Source organism: Salarias fasciatus, chromosome 9, assembly GCF_902148845.1.
Source record: "Salarias fasciatus chromosome 9, fSalaFa1.1, whole genome shotgun sequence".
In the NCBI taxonomy this organism is placed as follows: domain Eukaryota; kingdom Metazoa; phylum Chordata; class Actinopteri; order Blenniiformes; family Blenniidae; genus Salarias; species Salarias fasciatus.
The window spans coordinates 10,193,229-10,212,797 of NC_043753.1; the positions used below are offsets into that span (position 1 = coordinate 10,193,229).

Genomic DNA, 19,569 nt, shown 5'->3' on the forward strand with positions numbered 1-19,569 from the left:
AATATACACAGTTTGAATTACAAATGCAGAATCCCATGCTTTACAATTATACAACTCAGATGTGGCACAATGTAAACTTTGTAGATCATGCTCGGTAGCAAAACCATTTAATCTTAATTTTTCATAAACATTTCACAAACGGATCTGGTTAAAGAACACAATTTCTTTTTGTCATGTCAGGTCACCCCCCCCCCCCCCCCAAATTACCAACATGTTTCTTATGAAACATAAATGTGTGCAGGACTAGCTTAGGTTAACAGGTGAATTTCAGATTTAACTCCACTAAACCTTGCCTGCAAACTTTTATAGTTACATTGACCTTGCCGTCAAGAATCATGCCAAAACTGAGCACTTCTTCAAAAACAAAAACATAAGATGCCATGCAATTCCAGAATAAGTTATTTTAATAGGTCAGCGAAGGTTCAGCGTCCTCCGTGTGCCTAAAACAGAACATAAGGATTAAAGCATGAACAGTGGGAGAATGCTGAATTGTTGACTGAAAGTACATACCCTGTCCATTGCTCCTCGTGACTTGGCTTTAATCACACCTGATGCTGCATTCACCCAGAAAAACAAATTATGTCAAACAGTGTTTTCTATTCAGGGCTACAATAATTAAAAACTTACCATCTGTAATGTCGTTATGGATAATGGTCAGTTATACTAAACAAAAATCACTTAATGAGTGATCTGCTGGAGCTGCTTGGCCAAGTAGCACAGTGTTCAGGGCAACTGGCTTGGCCTTACAATCTGATAGCTGGGATGTTGGGCCCGGTTGGGGTAGCCATGGTGCTTCGGCCAGTGGATCGAGTAGCCGTGATGTTTGGGCCGTTTGGGCCGCCTGTACAGGTGAGCATGCGGCTGGCGCCATTTACCGGGGTAAACATATTGCTGGGGCCGCTTGGATGTGTACACATAATACGGCTGTCGCTTGACCGGGTAGCCGTGCCGTTTTGGGCAGAGGGGGTGCTCAGGCGAACACAGAGGTTTCCGGGCCACTTTCAGGCGACTGGGTTGCTTCAGCAGGCAGGCGTGTGGCTGCGGCGGACAGACATGTGGCTGAGATGGATGGGACGCTCTGGGCTCGCAGGATCCCAGCCCAGGTGGGCAGACACACGGTTCAGCCGCCGGTACCTTGTCAGGATCACAATTGAGCAGATCCGGTGAGAAACTGCGCGGCTCACCTACCGGCAGTTTCCCCGGATCACAATCCAGCAGGTCCGGCGGGCAGCGGCGTGATTCAGTGTCTGACATTTCCTCAGGATCACAGTTCGGCAGATCTGGTGGGCAGTCGTGTGGTTCCATTTCTTGGAGCTGCCGCGGACTGCATAGCAGCAGTTTGGATGGACACTTGCGTGGATTGGGCACTGTGGATTTGCACGGCACCTTTGGCGGGCACCTCGGCTGTGGGCGAAGTCCCTGCTGCTGAGAGTCACCATCTTCTTCCTGTTGCTAAAAACACAAGGATAGATGCAGTCCATCAGCTACAAATCTGTTTTTCCAAGTTTCAGACGGCCATCAAGCAGCAGTGGAAAGCATTTACTTGCCTCATTGTCATCCAAAGGTGAATCACCACTACCATAGACTTCCACGCTCCATGAAGATTCATTTTTGGCCGCAGAGCTCAGTGGTTCCGTTTGATTGCCCATTGCAGGCACTTCCTCATCTCTGAATTCCTCAGCTGATCGAATACTGAAAGCTGTTAAAGCAATATGTTAAGTCACTGCACACAACCAATAGATTTTGCCATTTGAGCAAGCTTACCATTTGCATGTTGTCTTCCAACAGCTAGCAAGGACAACAGCAACCATCTAGACAGCACAACCACACAAATTTTATATATGTTAATCCCACTGAACTTGACTTATTTCAGGACTTACCTGAAGAGAAACCCCATGGCTTTAGCCACGGTATGCAGCAAACTCTGGCAGGAAACAGTCACCCCCTAGGCCAACTCTTTTTAAGCATTCTCCTCTGAGCTTTCTAATTAAATGAATACAGGTGTGACTGGGTGGAGGTGGGTGTGGCTAAGCATTCAATAGGAGTGGTTCGGGGCGTTGCAAAGACCATGAGGAGTGCTGAAGGATTGTCTGATTTGAGGAGAATTCAACCAATTATATTTATTCTCAGATCAGGTCATTGGGGGAAAAAAAAAAACAAAAAAACAGAGCAGTGCCCATGTCACCTTGGCCAGATTACAATCCAACTGTCAAATCCACATTCACTCCGATGTAAAGCAAATGTGGGGAATCTTATGATAATTGTGTTGAAGTAGTTTGTTTACATCTAGGCTCACATGACTGATCAGTGTTTAGCTTCATGTCAGCTCCATCAGACAATGAGGCAAATTCACTCCTTTGACAACTATTCTGCAAAATTTGTTTTTTTTTTCTATTCTTGTGCACAGGTGCTTCACTGTGGTTTAGTGCCGAAGAGTTGATGCTTGTTGCTCAGATAGGCTGAGTAAAAACGTTATAAGACTATTAATCATAAAGTCTGCAGGTGTGCCTTCGTGAACATAATAAAACTGATTTAATTCTTAGAATGTTGAACAGCGGGAATCTCGCAGAAAGAAAGATGAAAAGTTATACATACAAAAACTTTAATGTCTTGCAATTGAGTTTAAACCATTTACGGAGTCAATGATTTCAACTCATCTTTCTGTCACCCTTCAAAATGTATTTACTTTCTCTAATATGCTTCATTCATTTCCTACCAGACATAGTTGCAACCAACAGTCTCCACTTACCTGTTACTCACACTTCACCTCATCAGTTCAATGTGTCCCATAGAGACCCCAAGGACAAGGCACCTTTTGTACCTGACTGTATTAATATTACACAAAGAAACTCATACTGTGCTTTACTGCTCTTTGGTCCTGCTTGTTAGATGCTAAACTGCACTTTTTTGACCCCGACTTCATGAAAGTACTTTAGAAAAGACCAGCAGGAGTTGTCCTGCGTGGATCACTCTGTGTTCCTGCTCAATGTCTTCAATAGAAATGTGGATACGCTGAAAAAAAGCAGGTTATTGTGATATTATTTTAATGTTTCATCATGTAAATAAACCAGTACAAAGCTGGCTTCATCAATACACATTTCAAAGGGAGCTTCCTGCAGAAAAGAATCATGCTTCATTTTCACATATGACATGAACACTGAAAGTAGAGCCATCAGAATCTGAATCAGAATGGTTTTATTGTTGTTATACAGTGTACAGTGAGATTGGACAGTTTCTCCTTTCCAGTGCAGGCACAACAAATATAACAGTATTTGGCCACACTTGCCTCGTTCTGGACTATAATAATAATGTATAATCTGAGATGAACATCCGTCCTCTTTATCTGTGCTTGGGAATGGTCAGTATCCTTTCTGATGGCCGTCTCATGTCAGCAGTGTGAACCCATGGCCTCAGATTGTTGTCTGACTGCTGTTGTGTAGGTGTATGTCGACCTGTTTATTTATGTAGATTGAGTCTTTCTAAATCGAAAGACTCAATCCCAAACTCTCCCCCTGCCAACTTGCATGTGTTTATTTATGCTTAAATATTCAAAATCATGTGAATATTCAATACATCAATAAATTCTCTCTTTTCTCTCACTCCTTTGACATATTAGTTTCCTGCAAAAGGAGTTTAATTTCTAACAGGAGTTACGGGGTTTGTCTGGTGTAAGTATGAAGAAATTGCCAAGTGCAGAGTCTGACATTTTGATGTATAATCGGGATGTTTCCAGTTGTGACAGCAAAGACAGCAAGCTGCAGTGGTTCTATGATACTGAGGAACACTACCAGTCAACAGTTTTTTTCTTTTCTTTGTTTTCATAACTATTTGCATGATAGATTTTCAGTGAAGGTATCACAGCTATGAATTAATACATATGGAGTGTGAAATAAGATAAAGCATGTTTTATATTTTACTTTTGTCAAAGTTTTCATTTTCTTTGTTGACAGCACTGAAAACAACCAGCCTTTTCTTAGTTTCAACTTGGTTAAAAGAGACACTTTGACCCAGTCAGGCCTTGAGGAGTTGTTCATCCAGGTTGGGTTCATGGTTGGTTTTGGTTTCATGGGGTCTGTGATAGAGTAGAGAGTAGAGTCTTACTTTATTAATCCCAACCTGGGAAATTCTGGTGTTGCAACAGCATTAGACAAAAAAAGTAAAATTCTATACAATAAGACTATATATATATATATATATATATATATATATATATATATATATATATATATATATATATATATATATATATATATATATATATATACACATACATATATATATACATATACACATACATATATATATACATATACACATACATATACATATATATATGTATATATATATATATATATATATATATATATATACAGTGTCCAATTTTCAGCCAATCACGGAGCCAGCTTTCCTGATCAGTTTCTTGAGTCTGTTGGAATTACTGGCTCCAATGCTGCTCCCCCAGCAAACCACAGCAAAGAAGAGAACACTGGCCACCACAGACTGGTAGAGCATCTGCAACATCTTGCTGCAGGTTTGTTTGAAAACTTGTGCTCGTTGTGTTGATTATTGATGTCGAACTGCAATGATATCCTCCCCAGTGACTGCATGGGAGTGGTTTCTCTAAGACGGTGATGACCAATGATGGTCCTGCATCTGTTCTCCCATTAACTAGTCACACCTGAGTCCAATTAACCAGGCAAACTGGGACTACTTAAACACAGCTGCCTCAGTTGGAGCTTGTGTTCTGGATTGACTGGTCACAGTGGATTGGCAGCATGGCTTTGCGCACAAGGTATGGTACAAAATAGCTGACTGGTAATGAAGATTGTCTTCAGTTATTTTCATGTGCTAACTGTTTTTTTTTTTTTATTATTCTAGCTGGATCCTGTTGTCCTTGTTAGCTGTTTGGAGGTGTCAAACAGATGGTAAGCTTGTTAAAATAACTTCTTGTTGGCTTTGAACACTTGCATACTAAAATATTTGCTCTGCAGCCTTCGATTTTGGAACTGATGACGATCTGGATGATGAGGTGGAGGTTGAAAGCTATTTCCCAGCTCCACGTAGCTCTTTTCCTGGTACTGCCTCATCAGGGACTGGGCGGGCTTGGAGGGACTCGAGTGTAGGAGAGGCAAGTAGCTTCAATTTGCTGTCTGCTATGAGCTTGAACCAAGTGAAGATCATACTTAAGCATGTTTTCTGTTCTGCCATGCAGCCTGGTGACGACGCCACAACTACCGTGCAGCCTGATGACGATGCCACCAATGCTACCACCACCACTGCTGTGACGACTACCATACAGCCTAGTGATGACACCACCGCCGCCACCACCGCCACGACGACTACCATGCAGCCTGGTGACAACACCACCGCCGCCACCACCACCACGACGACTACCATGCAGCCTGGTGACAACACCACCGCCGCCACCACCACCACGACGACTACCATGCAGCCTGGTGACAACACCACCGCCGCCGCCACCACCACGACGACTACCATGCAGCCTGGTGACAACACCACCGCCGCCACCACCACGACGACTACCATGCAGCCTGGTGACAACACCACCGCCGCCACCACCACGACGACGACCATGCCGCCTGGTGACGACGACGACACCACCACCGCTACCACGACGACGACCATGCCGCCTGGTGACGACGACACCACCACCGCTACCACGACGACGACCATGCCGCCTGGTGACGACACCAGTGATGCCATGTCAACCTTGCAGCCTGGTGACGACACCGCCGCCGCCACTATGGAGCCTGCTGACCCCTCCACCACGGCAGACAGGCCACTCTGCCCACCTTTTCAACGTTTCTGTAATTACAAGTATTGGGTTCCACATTACCACTACAATTTTGTTCATGCTCTGAACAATGAGCAACCTGACTGGCTCCTGAAACGCGGTCAAGATCGACATGTGCTGTATGGCTTCCATCGCCGACCCCAGTGGCCTGCATGGTCTCGTCAGAGGCCCCATTGGTACCGTAAGCCTCATGGACCGCAGTGGCGTCGCTAGTGCTCTGCTCATCATCCAGTATTTAGCAGGTTAAGACGCATCCAGTACTCGCATTGTAATTGTATGATCTGTAATAATTGACTTGTTTCCTTTAGGTGCAGGACTTGATGCGTCTCCATATCTGGCACCTGGTGCTACGGTATGTACTCCGACTGTGGAATCGGACAACTGAACAAGGATCCTGTTTCTAACTTCTCTTTTCTTGCTTTCAGGCACTGAACCTGTGAAACTATTTTAATAAAATCTTATGACCACTCAATTAATTTGACTCTTTTGTCCCTGGGTGAAGGACCATGAAAAGACTAGGCTTGAATTTCTTTGGCCATAATGCTGCCTAAGATTATGTGAAGTGCACAATCAACCTTGTGATTCTTGTTCCAAGAGTTCCATTAGTTTTACAATCTGGGAAAGCCAAATTTCTTGGTCAAATGAGTTGACGTATATTGGGGTTAAATGATTGCCATAACTAAGGCTCCTAGCTTACAATTTGGAAATGTCCCTCCCTTACCGCAAGCTCTTCAAGTGTAGAAGAGTCTGAGCAGGTGATTTTATTTCCTCAGCTTCTGAAGTAACATGGGTTTGACTTCCATGCACTCAACGAATTAAAGTCAAACAACTCTATGTTGTGTAAATGTCCGTTTGGCAGAGTAAATGGCACTTTGAAGTCTGCGAGTGTTGGTCGACTTTGGAATTGAGTCAGTTTGGAAATTTCAGCACTTCATGCTTTAGAGATACTGGATTCATTTTCCAGCACATAAGCAAATTGTCCAGTGGCTCCAACAATCTACAGGGTATTGTCTAAAGAAACAACACAGATGAGCTGAGGGACACTCTCAAAGCAACCTGGGCTTCAATAACTCATCAGGAGGGTTGCTTCCATGCTGCATTGATGCAGCAATTCACACAAATGAAGCTTGTAGGCATACTTTAGGTTTTGATGTTTTCAACTTGCAGTCTGTTTTTAATTTGGCTACTGTAACATTCAAATTTTGAGATACTGCATTTTGACTTTTCATTTACTGTACAACGCAAGATTTAAATCAAATGCTGGACATATATCACCCTAGAATGGCTCCACATTGCATCAAGTGTCATCTTTAGAACTGAACTACTGGGATAAATCACTTTCAATTATATTCTAATTCATTGATAGGCACATGTTAAAGGTGCCTTAAGGAGTTTGCACGTTTTACGCGAAACAGCGCCCCCTGCAGGCCTTGGGCTTAACGCAGCTTAGTGAAAAACTCGTCCCTGTGGCTCCTGTGCACGGAAGAGGGGAACTCCGTCTTCGCTCGTTTAGAAGCGCTCAAGTAAAATGTAAGTTTTTTTTTACCTGGTGGAGTCTGTGCTGGAGCTGTGGCAGTGCTAGAAGCCATTCTTTTCTTACTTTCTGGAAGATCCTGCTCAGTTGTTGCTCACTAAGCATCTGGCGGAGTAATGGCGCATTACGTCATTCCTTTCAAATTCTCCCCAAAAAAACCCTGGTGCCGGACCAGCACTGCAGCTTTCAAGTGACAATTTAGCGCTGTTAGAGGTACTTGTAATGAATATGTCAGGGCACATTGTACACATCATTAAAAATGTGTAACATATTTATGGTGGAAAATAAGTATTTTTAAGGTTGTAAAACTCCTTAATGCACCTTTAAACATGTCAGAATTATGAGGTATGAGCTTTACAAAAGTGAATTTTCCATGACATTATGGGAATCAAACTATTATTTCAGTGACCCGATAAGCCCGCTCATCTCAAATTGATTGGTGCAGTAAGATGATTGAAACCCAATCAACTCTTAATCCTTTACACACACAAAAGTACGCTATGTATTTAAAAATATTGAAGGATTGACTGTGAGCAGTCATATGTCAAATGGGTTTGACAATTCAGATGTACATTTCACTCTGAGGGACAACCCAACTTATGCCCACTTTCAAAGTAAATGCTTTAACCTGGCATGTTTCCAGTAATGTTTATCACCTATGGATTCCAACAAGTGCCAAATGATGAACTCCAAACTAAAACAGAAATTGACTTTGCGTTTATAGCAGTCATATGCACATTATATCTAATCAGACGTACCATACAATTAGGATTTAAGAGCTTGTGATTGTGTTCTTCCTGACACACACAACCTGGGGTGTGTTGCACAGGAAGTCTGGGATCCAGTTGCACAGTGTGATGTTAAAACCCAGCAATGCCAGCTTATCCACCAGGTGCTAGGGGATGATCGTGTTGAAAGTGGAGTTAAAAGCCTCACAAAGCTTCCGCCCACGTGTGTTTCTCTCCAGGGCCGGCCCGGGCTTCAGAGGAGCCCTAGGCGAGCCCGAGACGAGCGCCCCTTGGGAGCGTGTTTTTCGAGCGGTCCCGACATTTGTTGAGCGGGGGGGGCGCTGAGGAGCGATGCCGAACAATACCGATCAGTGCCGGGCAGCGCCGAGGACGAGGAGCGCGGTGCGTCGGACCGCTGCACAGCGGGGCACACGGAACACAGAGCGTCGTGGCGCCCCTTGTACGACCGCGGCGCCCCCCTCGGGACGTGGCGCCCTAGGCGGCCGCCTAGTTCGCCTATGCCTAGAGCCGGCCCTGTTTCTCTCTTTCCGATGTTGTAGGCTCAGGTGGAGTACTGATGTGATGGCATCTTCAGTAGAGCGGTAGGGGCGTTACGCAAATTGGAAGTTGTCAAAACTGGAAGAAAGTTTAAAGACCATGTGCTGTTTTATCAACCTCTCAAAGCACTTCATAGCTATCGGAGTCAGAGGCACGGGGTGATTGTGATTGAGACAAGTTACAGAAGACTTTTTGGGGATGGGTATAATGGTGACTGCTTTAAAACAAGCTGTAATGACAGCCTGTCTCAGGGAGGTGTTGTTGATGTCCATAAAGACCCCTGTCACTTGACCTGCACAGCTGCTGAGCACACATCGAGGTATCCCATCTGATCCAGCTGCTTTGCATGTGTTGATTTTTTTTTCAGGACTCTGCAAACATCCCCTGTCTGTAACAACAGTGCCTGTTCTCCAGCAGGCGGTGCCATTCTTCCTGGTATTGTGGAATTCAGAGCCTCAAACCTGCAAAAATGTTAAATTAGTTCATCAATGAATTCCCTCTGAGATCCTTTGTAAGTTGGTGTTTTCCAGAAAAAACCCACTTTGTACCATAATTTGTCAATGCAAACTACCTCAAGAATATTCTGCCTGCTGATCAATGGACTTTTATGTTCTATCGTGGCAGTGAAGACAAAGAAAATTTAACAGAAAGTGAAATACAAGTGTTTGAAGGGGAGTTAGAGGCAAGGGAAATTAAATTATTCGGTTTTGACAGTGGTATCACTAATAAAAGAAAAACACGTGAGTGGCAGCATGTGGTCAGCAAGGGTCACACAGAGATCTGTGAACGAGGCGGAGAAGAAGTGTCTTGGCACCGCCAAATTCTGCTCCAGGTGGAGGCCAGGCTACACCTAAGTCCACACCAAAAACAGCCTCCATCCTTGGGACTGCCAGCATGTGGGGCAAATTTTCAGAGAGGGAAGGGAGACCATAGCGAAGAGCAGTCAAGTCCATTTTTATCTGTTTATCAAAGGCATATGTTATAGATTTTTCAGCAGGTACTTGGGAAAAGGCTCAGTGGACTGGTGTGCTCTCAGAAGCAGTGTGGGACGAGGAGATGACTGGTGTCTTGCCAAAGTTTCCTCTATAGCAGTGGTTCTCAAACTGTGGGGCGCTCCGCAGTGCGATGCCCGGGGGGACGCGTGTGACCGTGGGGAATATGCTTTTTTTCCCGCCGGACTAAAATGAAGTGTAATTGCACATCCACTCCAGTAGTTGGCAGTGACGCTCTCATTGTCAGAGTGTGCGCAGCTCTACGGTGTAGGTTTTTTCGCAACGAGCTGCAATGTGAAGCTGTAAACAAACCCTGAGACAACATGAAGACATTTTTAACAGGGATGAAAAGAAAGGTGGAAAGAGACGAAGGTAGTGAGTCAAAAGAGAATTCTGGCTGAGTGTAGAGAGGCAGGATCCACTCTAAGAGCAGAGGTCTGTGGGCATTATGCTTCCTTTTGCAGCATCTGACCTTCGTGAGACTGACTTCTCTGCTGTTGCTGCACTGAAGACCAGGTCCAGGTCCCAGCTGAAGACTGAGCAGGAGCTGAGAGTTGCAGTATCATGCTTCAAACCTTGCTCTGAGAAGCTGTGTACTGCAGAACGTGCTCATTGTATCCATTAATCCTGGCTTCCTCATTTTGATGGAAAAAAAATCAGCACAAATTGTTTTGTTTTTTGTTTTGTAGGTTAAAGTGTTTTATATATTGTGCTCCTGAGTTAATGTTGCTGAAGTGAATTTGAATTTGTTTTTTATTTATTTTGTTTAATTTTATTTTCCAGCAGCAAATGGTGCAATAAGTCTGTCAGAAATATTTACACTTTAAACAAGGATATTATTTTTTGAATTTCAGGCAAATTGATGCACTTAAAATCTTTTACAGACTAATAAACAATGTTAATAAAGTCACTCTTGTAAGTTGAACTATATCTTTCTTTTTGTTTTCTTTAAAGTTAACAAGGATGTTATGCAGAGGTGAACCTATAACAGTTTTATCGACAAATGCTATTATTTATAGTTGGGGGGGGGGGGCAATGTTTTCTTCTTGCTAGGGGGGCGTAACAGAAAATAATTGAGAAGCACTGCTCTATAGAAAGTATGTGCACTGCTGCAAGATCGCTACAAGTCCGTGTTTAGATATCAGCTCAGATTATTAATATGACAAAAGTGTAGATTGTTACAATCAAGCTTTTAATTGACAAAAATGTTTGGTAATGGTGACATTTCTACCTATCAGGTGTATTTCTGATCATGTTTAGCTGGCAGGCTGATCTCCAAGCAACATGATTATAGGGAGGAGAAGACAAAGAGGCCAATAAAGAGTGATCATAGGGTTTTATTAAAAAAAAAAAAAAAAAAAATCAGAAGCCAAGTGTTGCAGTGCCTGAAAGCAAGAAAAGAAGTTAGAAACATGATCCTGCTTCAGAAATCTCATTCCTCAGTGAGCAATCATACCATTAGCACTGGGTGCCAGATTTGGAGAAGCACCAAATCTTGTACCTGAAAGACACACAGGTCAAATATTGATGATCTACAATTATAGTTTTAGTGAAAACACTGGGTATACCTAATCTGAAACCATTTAATACCAGTTGATCTTCCAAGTGCCAATGACAGCAATGTCATTCAGCCCACCAAGCCCTCTGGAACCACTGAGGATGATAACGCCATGCATGCCACACAGGTTGTTGATGAGAGCTGTGATGTGTAGTTTGATGATCCTGACCACAGTTCTGGGGCCAGTAGGGCTCGCCGTTTTTTGGTAAATGGACAAAATGATTGTGGTGGTGATGAGGAATCCAATATGGATGATACTGCTTTGGTCTGCAGTGAGGTTGATCAGGTGGGCAGAGAGGATTCTTCGTGGTGGAGATGATGGTGCCATCAGGCTTTGGAGTTGTGGTTCTGCAGAATGGCAGCTTGGGTGGGCAGGTTGGTTTCTTGGCCCTTGGCATCCATGCACCAGGCACTGCTCGGGGTGGCTGATGAGGGGGACAACAGAAATGTGCACATCAGACTCAGGTCTCATATTCATTTGGTTCAGATTCAACTGATCTTGCATCTACTTGCCTCGTTTATGTTCATGCTCAAGTCACCCCCATGTAGCCTGGTCTTCGATGACACACCAATGAAGCTACGTGGAACCGGTGGATAGCGGTCAAGCTTCACTGTGTCACCTCCGCGATGCTCAACAGATCCAAAACTGAGGGCTGTGACGGAAATGTTTTTGGTGAACATAACTGCACTCAGCCAATAAATGAAAGTGAATTCAACAAGCTTACCATCCGTTTGATACCTCCAAAGAGCAAGCAAGGACATGAGAAGAAACCTAAACATTAACATCAAGGTATTTTATGCATCAGTGCAGTTACAACCAACTAAAAGAGGGCAACATACTGCCTTCCCACATACCTCATCTGAGACCCCATGACAGCAGCCACTGTGAACAGCAAGCCCAATCAAGACTCAGAACAACCAGCTGCCCTGTCTGAGACTGCCCTTATTAAAGCAGTCCCTGTTGTCTTGATTGTACACAGGTGAGGAAGATGTGGCCGAGGATCCAATCGAGGTCTTGCGGGCACCACAGATGAACACTAAATCAAATTTATTTGTTAATCAATTTCTGTGTGAGTACTTTTGATAGCAGTTCACCAGTAAGTCCGTGAAAGAAGCTTAATGTGTCAGACTACCTAAACAGCAGAAAATAAAGGTGTATATAGAAATTAAATCCAAATAGATTCCTTTACATGTCTTTCATATTGAAAACAATCTGCCTCCAACCATGGCATGTTTTGAGGTGGCTGACTCTCTCCTGAACAATGATTGGATGCTGTGAATAAAAAAGAGCTGAGAAAATACTCTTCTGATCTGTTGAACACTTGATGCAAAGATATGGACTTTCTACAGCATTTAAGTCTCCTTCAGGTGATGCATACACATCATTTCAAGGGAAAGTGCATCGCTTTTGTGGTTTCATGTTTGCAAGGCACTGTCTTGAAAACAAACTTGCTATATTGGACAAGAATTAGATATTTAGCAGAAAACAAATGAATTTGGCCCAGATTGGGGTAAATGCAACTTTATGAGCAACTAAAACCAAGTTCCATACTTAACAAAATTTGTCTTATGCCATTTTAAATAAGTGAAAACTGGAACAGATCCTTAGTAATAGCACCCATCTAATGTGGAAATCCAAGTCATTCTGTATTTTGAGGAACGAAGTCCCCTCTGAGCTTTTCAAACCTCATGAAGCAGCCAAGGTGACAACTTTGCCATCAGCATGTTACCCAAACCATTAAGACAATTTCCATATGATCTGGATAAGGTCGTTCATGTTTTTTTTACGTGGGCAAAGATGAAACTTGAAATGGCAGTGAAGTGGGAGAATGTTGCCCCGTCTCTACTCAGTGTGAACAGTTCCACAAAATCCATGTCTGCCATTGCAACAATATCTCACCTAAAGTGAAATGGCATTTCAGAATGAGATTTTCTGTTGAAATGGGTACAAAAACAGTAAGGCATTTCATAATAAATTATTTTATTTTTCACAATGCAAGTCTTCAGCAGGTTCACTTTCTTCAGTACTGCAGCACCTAAAAAAAAAAAAAAAAAAAACAGGATTAAGTCCCTTTCAATTTCACTTAGACTGACTGTAGAAGAGTAGTACCTACAATGCCAACTGCTCCTTCAGATGCAGGCCAAAGGGAGAAACAAAGATGTAGTTTAAAAGTTGTTAATCTGAAGGAAAATGAATAACTTACCTACCCAGAGCAAAAGCTTGATGTTTGAAATGGGGCTGCTTAGAGGGAAGGGAAAAAAACAAAAAACTACTGAAACATTAGGGACTGAACTGCTTAGGATTCTTGGAAAGGCGGTGCTGCTGGTAGGCTGGTCGCTTCCCCTGGACCTGTGGGACTTTTGGCCTGAAAATAGGACGCTGCATTTTGGAAACAGAAATCTGAGGCATTTCTTGTGGTTGGCCATGCTTCTGGGAAGGCTGTTGCTGAGGAGGAGGCCCATGGGGAACCTGGGGCAGCTGCTGCTGTGGCACATAAGGAACCTGGGGCAGCTGCTGCTGTGGCACATAAGGAACCTGGGGCAGCCTCTCGGGTGGTGGCTGCTGCTGGTGCGGTGGCAGCACATAAGGAACCTGGGGCATCCTCTCAGGTGGTGCCGGCTGCTGGGGCGGTGGAAGCACATAAGGAACCTGGGGCATCCTCTCAGGTGGTGGCTGTTGCGGCGGCGTGTGAGGAACCTGGGGCATCCTCTGGTGCTGCTGGTACTGCTGCTGCGGCAGCACGTGAGGAACCTGGGGCATCCTCTGGTGCTGCTGGTACTGCTGCTGCGGCGGCACGTGAGGAACCTGGGGCATCCTCTGGGGCAGCTGCTGCGGCATGTGAGGAACCTGGGGCATCCTCTGGGGCAGCTGCTGCTGAGGAGGAGGCCCATGGGGTAATTGGGGCATCTTCTGGGGCAGCTGCTGAGGAGGCACATTGGGAACCTGGGGCAACTGCTGAGGCGGCAACTCATGAGACCTGGGCATCATCTTCGGAGGAATCTTGGGATTCTGAGGAGCCACCTTTGGAAACTGGGGGAACTGAGGTGCCTGGGGGAGGACCCGAGGAAACTGTGGATGCATATTGGGCAAATGTGGGAACTGGGGAAAGTGTGACAGCAGCTCAGATGGGCAGTCAGGGTGATGGGGAAACATGACACAGACAAGATGATGGTGATGCACAAAGTGCTCATGATCAACTGGCATGAGGTTGTATGGTCCATATTCATGTGGCGAATGAACAGGAGGTAGCGCATAGGGGTGGGGAGGTCCACGGTCATCTCCCACATGTTTGGGAGGTAGCATGTTGTGGGGACGACCAGCCTGATCTATGATATGTTGAGGTGGAAACCCATGTTGGTTGAGAGGTCCAGAGTTATTTCCCACATGATTATGTGGCAGCACACGTTTGTGGTGGTGGTGGTGCTGGTGGTATGGTCCATGGTCATCTCCCACATGGTGTTGCTGGTACTGTCGATGTGGCACATGAAGATGTGGTGGCACCTGTTTATGGTAGTGGTGTGGTGGCACATGCTGATGCATCGATACATTCTGGTGCAGCACTGGCACATGCTGGTGTGTCTTTGGCTGTGGAAGGAGGGGTGGGGGTGATTATATAGTCTGAGGAAACCCTAAAAAGGTTGTTTTTTTATGTACTTACCGTAATTTCACCTTGGGATGAATAAACCAGGTGAGTGGGTCCAGATGGCACACCATCAGAGTCAGAGCTACTTGTATCTGGCACATCTCCATGTTGGTGAACAGATCTCATTCTGAAGACTGAAACATTATTTTTAGCTCATGCACATTAATTAGCTAGAAAACCGATCAACAATTCAAAGTTACCATTTGTTTGATGTCCTCCAACAGCCAGCAAAGATAACAGCAACCATCTAGACAAGGGAAAAATTACAAAGTGCTATTTTGTCAATTTGTTTTGCAATATTTCTCAAACTTTCTCAACACTCACCTTAATGAAAACCCCATGGTTTAAAGCTGAAGTGGCAAGCAAAGTCAGCCACAGTGTCTTGATTCCTGACGCCCCTTTTTAAAAGCTCCTCTCATCTTGTTAAGTAGACACAGGTGTGATTACTTGAAGACAATTGCGACTCAGTGTACAACAGAAAAGCTTTAACCCTCTTTTTCCCACTTGAAATTCCAATTTGCAATCACAAGGGCAATTTCATACTTATTCACTCATGATAAAACAATACTTGGTAATTTTTAAATACAGCATGTAAAGCCACAACTATCCTTAACATTAACACATATGTTGAACAGATGTTTGTCCTGGGATTTTGGTAAAATGGTATTCAATTCCTTTGTCTCATTGAGTACATTACTGAACTCTACCATCCCAAAATATGATGTACTTTTTGTGGAAAAAAAGTATACTACTAATACATAGAGATGGACATAGTGTTTCTTTAGCGTACATTATGTGTACATTGCATATGTTTGGAAACTATGTCATAGTTTTTCCTGTTTTTAATTAATTATTTAAATCAATTGTATTAATTCAGTGTTGGAATGTGAGGCAACTGCCATAGTAAACAAGAAAAACAAGTATCATACATTGAAATCGTTTTTCCTCAAACCTTGCATAAGCAGTATGCTACTAATCTCATTGTTTGGAGCAGGTACTTATTCAGGTTTTTCTGTCATCACTTTTCATTTGGGAGTTATGGGAATGATACATTTTATTTCAAAGCCCACTTTAAAACACTCAAAGTCACTTTACAGAGTAAAATAAAAGCAACAGACTTAGAATGTACAATATTTACAGCCTGAAGGCAGTATAAAACTATAAAACATGAGTTTTTAGTCATTTAAAAAGAGGTAGTCAGTGTTCCAGATGTGTGGTGGGAGTGAGTTACAGAGTTGGGGGCAGAGCAACTGAAAGTTCTGTTTTCCGTGGTGCAAAACATATAACTAAAAATTCATGTATTGTCTGGGGGGGTCCACAACATTCCCATAGCATTATTTCAGAACTGTACTTTTTTTTTTCCAGTAAGGACAAAGTAATTTTTCTATGAAAGTCATACTGCTTCAAAAAAAAAAAAAAAAAAAAAAAAAAGCATTCAAATCACTGCCGATGAAAAGGGCCATATTGGACTTGCTCATGATGGTGACACAAACCATATTCATGTGAACATGATAAACCACACGTTGATGTTGTTGCACCTTGTCATGGGAGTGGCATGTTTACATCACAGCAGTTTCCTGTAGCCACTTGCCTTGATTGCAGCCAAAGATGAGAAAACACTGAACAGATTCAGATCAGAATCAGAAATGGGTTTATTGCCAAGTCTACGAGCCTATACAAGGAATTTGTTTTGGTGTTGGGGCAAACATACAAAAAAAAGGAACCGATTTAAAAGGCACAAGTATCAAATATATATAGAAGGAATTAAGAGAGAAACAACACAATTGCAGTAACAAAAACATTGATGAGGATTTACAGAATCAACATAAATTACAAAAGTTAAAAAGGTTTTTACAGTACTATTTATGGGGCTGAAGATTGTCCATAGTGCAAAAGCCTGTTTCTGTCAGTGGTGGACTGAGGCCTTGTTCATGAAGTGGCAGAGGGGAAGAAACTGTTCTTCTGTCATGAGACTTTGGTCCTGGTGGCCCAGAACCTCCTTCCAGAGGGGAGAATAGAAAGACTAGGTGACCAAGGTGAGAGGGATCGGCCACCGTTTTGCCTGCGTGCCTCAGGGTCCTGGAGGTGCACAGATGATGGAGGGAAGACAGACTGCAGCCAATGACCTTTTATGCAGAGTGGATGACTCGCTGCAGTCTGTCTTTGTCTCTGGACGTGGCTGCAGACGGCACCAGACGGTGATGGAGGTGAGGATGGACTCAAAGGAGGAGTACAAGTGCACCATATTCTTCGCTGGCAAGCTGAACTTCTTCAGTTGCCGCAGGAAGTACATCCTCTGCTGGACTTTAAAGAGGGAGCCGACATTCAGCTCCCACTTGAGGTCCTGGGTGATGATGGTGCCCAGGAAGCAGAAAGACTCCAGTGTCCACTGGGGAGTCTCTCAGGGTGATGGGGTGAGTGGGGCTGTGGTCCTCCTTGAAGTCCAGTCATCTTCACTGTCTTCACAGCACTGAGCTCCAGGTTCTTCAGCCTGCACCAGGAGGTCTATCTCCCACCTGTAGGTGGACTCATCGCTATCAGTGATGAGCTCTTTGAGGGTGGTGTCGTCCACAAACTTCAGGATTTTGACAAACTGGTGACTGAAGGTGCAGCTGGTCTAGTGAACAGCACCCTCACACTTGGCAACATTGTGTTGGCTTGGGGGCCTGTGCCGAGTTTGCATATTTTAAGTTTTTGTCCCTTCACTTTTTCGAAGGTTACTTGGAATGTTTTCAATTTATCATGTGAAATAACACTTGTTACAGTAACTTCTGCATGACTGGTCCTGTGCGCATCGTAAAGTTCTTTATACTACAGCAGGGAATTAAATCTATTCAATACCAGATTAAAATGAAAACCACAGGACATTAAAATGTACATTTTATTTCAAAAGTCAATACATTTCAGCAGGTTCAGTTTCTTCTGCGATGTAGCACCTAAAACAGAAAAGAATTATAACCCAGTATTGCATTTGAAATAATTGCATATTTCTTGTACATACCTCAGTCATTGCTCTTCTCGGCTTCCAAAAAAATACTGCAAATGAAGAAAAATGATTTCAGTAACTATTCAGGCATTCTGATTAATAGAATGAACCTATCATGACTTACCCATCTTAGTCTCAGCCAACGGCACAATAGCCACAATTCTGTTGCACAAAAAAAATCTGAACCACTGAAAGGTCAATGACTGAACTGCTTTGTTTGCTGAGGATTCTTGGAATGGTAGTGCTTCCGGTAGGCGGGCCTCTTGAGTTGAACAACTGGATATCTGACAAGGAGCTGCGTAGCCTTTGGCTTGAAGACTGGACGGTGGATGCGGTCAACAACAAACTTGGGTGGCAACTTGGGCAGCTGAGTGGGCAACTGAGGGGGCAGCTTGGGTGGTAGGTTGGGCAACTGAGGAGGCAATTGAGGAGGCAGCTTGGGTGGTAGGTTGGGCAACTGAGGAGGCAGCTTGGGCGGTAGGTTGGGCAACTGAGGAGGCAATTGAGGAGGCAGCTTGGGTGGTAGGTTGGGCAACTGAGGAGGCAATTGAGGAGGCAGCTTGGGTGGTAGGTTGGGCAACTGAGGAGGCAATTGAGGAGGCAGCTTAGGTGGTAGGTTGGGCAACTGAGGAGGTAACTGAGGAGGCAGCTTGGGCGGTAGGTTGGGCAACTGAGGAGGCAATTGAGGAGGCAGCTTGGGCAACTGAGGAGGCAACTGAGGAGGCAGCTTGGGCAACTGAGGAGGCAGCTGGTGCCCAAGGTCCTGATGCTCAGGCACCACGTGATACAAGCTGTGAGCAATACCATCGTGAGGGGGCTGCAGAGGTCCAGCATACATGTGCTCATTAGGCAGTTCATTGTAGGGGGGCCACAGAGGTCCAGGATACACATACCCGTGGGGCAGCTCATTGTAGGGGGGCTGCAGAGGTCCAGGATACACATACCCGTGGGGCAGCTCGTTGTGGGGGGGCTGCAGAGGTCCAGGATACACATACCCGTGGGGCAGCTCATTGTGAAGGGGCTGCAGAGGTCCAGGATACACATAACCATGGGGCAGCTCATTGTGAAGGGGCTGCAGAGGTCCAGGATACACATACCCATGGGGCAGCTCATTGTGAAGGGGCTGCAGAGGTCCAGGATACACATACCCGTGGGGCAGCTCGTTGTGGGGGGGCTGCAGAGGTCCAGGATGCACATTCTCATTGGGCAGTTCATTGTGGGGGGGCTGCAGAGGTCCAGGATGCACATACTTGTGAGGCAACCCATTGTGGGGGTGCTGCGGAGGTCCAGGATGCACATGCTTGTGGGGCAGCCCGTGGCTGGGGTGCTGCGGGTCATGGTCCACATGCTTGTGGGGCAGTCCGTGGTAGGGGTACTGCGGTCCATGGTGCTCATACTGGTGATTTCGTGGCACATGCTGGGGTACAGTTACATTCTGGTGAGTCCTTGGCTGCAAAGCATAAAGCAGGAATTCAAAGAAATACAACTGGTCTTTAGAATTCACTTTTAAAAGAACAGACTGCAGCAGTGTGTAGCTACTTGCCTTAATGGCACCCTGAAAGACGTAAGTGTGGTGAACAGGTCCAGATGAAGGGTCATCTGCAGCATTCATACTACTCGTATCTGGCACACCTCTGTATTTTTCAACAGTTCCAATTCTAGAAACTGAAATGCATGAATATTTCAGCCCATACATTCATCTCATTAGCCAATAAGCAGTTTTCAGTTGGTTTTTACCACTTCTCTGATGTCCT

The 19,569-nt window shown here is 44.5% G+C and overlaps 2 protein-coding genes and 1 long non-coding RNA gene across 3 annotated transcripts; all 3 read right to left on the reverse strand.

Annotated features, from left to right (window-relative positions):
- Positions 1–422: 422 nt before the first annotated feature.
- Positions 423–2,001, reverse strand: LOC115394708 (uncharacterized). The gene is made up of 6 exons (XM_030100060.1): positions 1,881–2,001; positions 1,765–1,811; positions 1,548–1,699; positions 1,189–1,452; positions 748–1,038; positions 423–440 (listed from the first exon to the last, which is right to left on the reverse strand). Exons 1-6 carry the CDS (start codon positions 1,895–1,897, stop codon positions 423–425), a joined length of 789 nt encoding a protein of 262 aa, XP_029955920.1. The 5' UTR covers positions 1,898–2,001.
- Positions 2,002–13,466: 11,465 nt separating this feature from the next.
- On the reverse strand, positions 13,467–14,267 carry LOC115394710 (early nodulin-75-like). Its single transcript, XM_030100061.1, has one exon. It carries the CDS (start codon positions 14,265–14,267, stop codon positions 13,467–13,469), a length of 801 nt encoding a protein of 266 aa, XP_029955921.1.
- Positions 14,268–14,601: 334 nt separating this feature from the next.
- On the reverse strand, positions 14,602–15,201 carry LOC115394611 (uncharacterized). The gene is made up of 4 exons (XR_003932127.1): positions 15,154–15,201; positions 15,030–15,076; positions 14,845–14,963; positions 14,602–14,771 (listed from the first exon to the last, which is right to left on the reverse strand). It is a non-coding gene; the product is annotated as an uncharacterized LOC115394611 (long non-coding RNA).
- Positions 15,202–19,569: the final 4,368 nt, after the last annotated feature.

Coding starts and splice junctions, on each gene's coding strand:
- LOC115394708 (XM_030100060.1), bottom strand. Junction 1,700..1,764: donor TGGAAGACAACATGCAAATG/GTAAGCTTGCTC, acceptor TTGCTTTAACAG/CTTTCAGTATTCGATCAGCT. Junction 1,453..1,547: donor CACCTTTGGATGACAATGAG/GCAAGTAAATGC, acceptor TTGTGTTTTTAG/CAACAGGAAGAAGATGGTGA.
- LOC115394710 (XM_030100061.1), bottom strand. CDS start 14,267: ATGCATCCACAGTTTCCTCGGGTCCTCCCCCAGGCACCTCAGTTCCCC.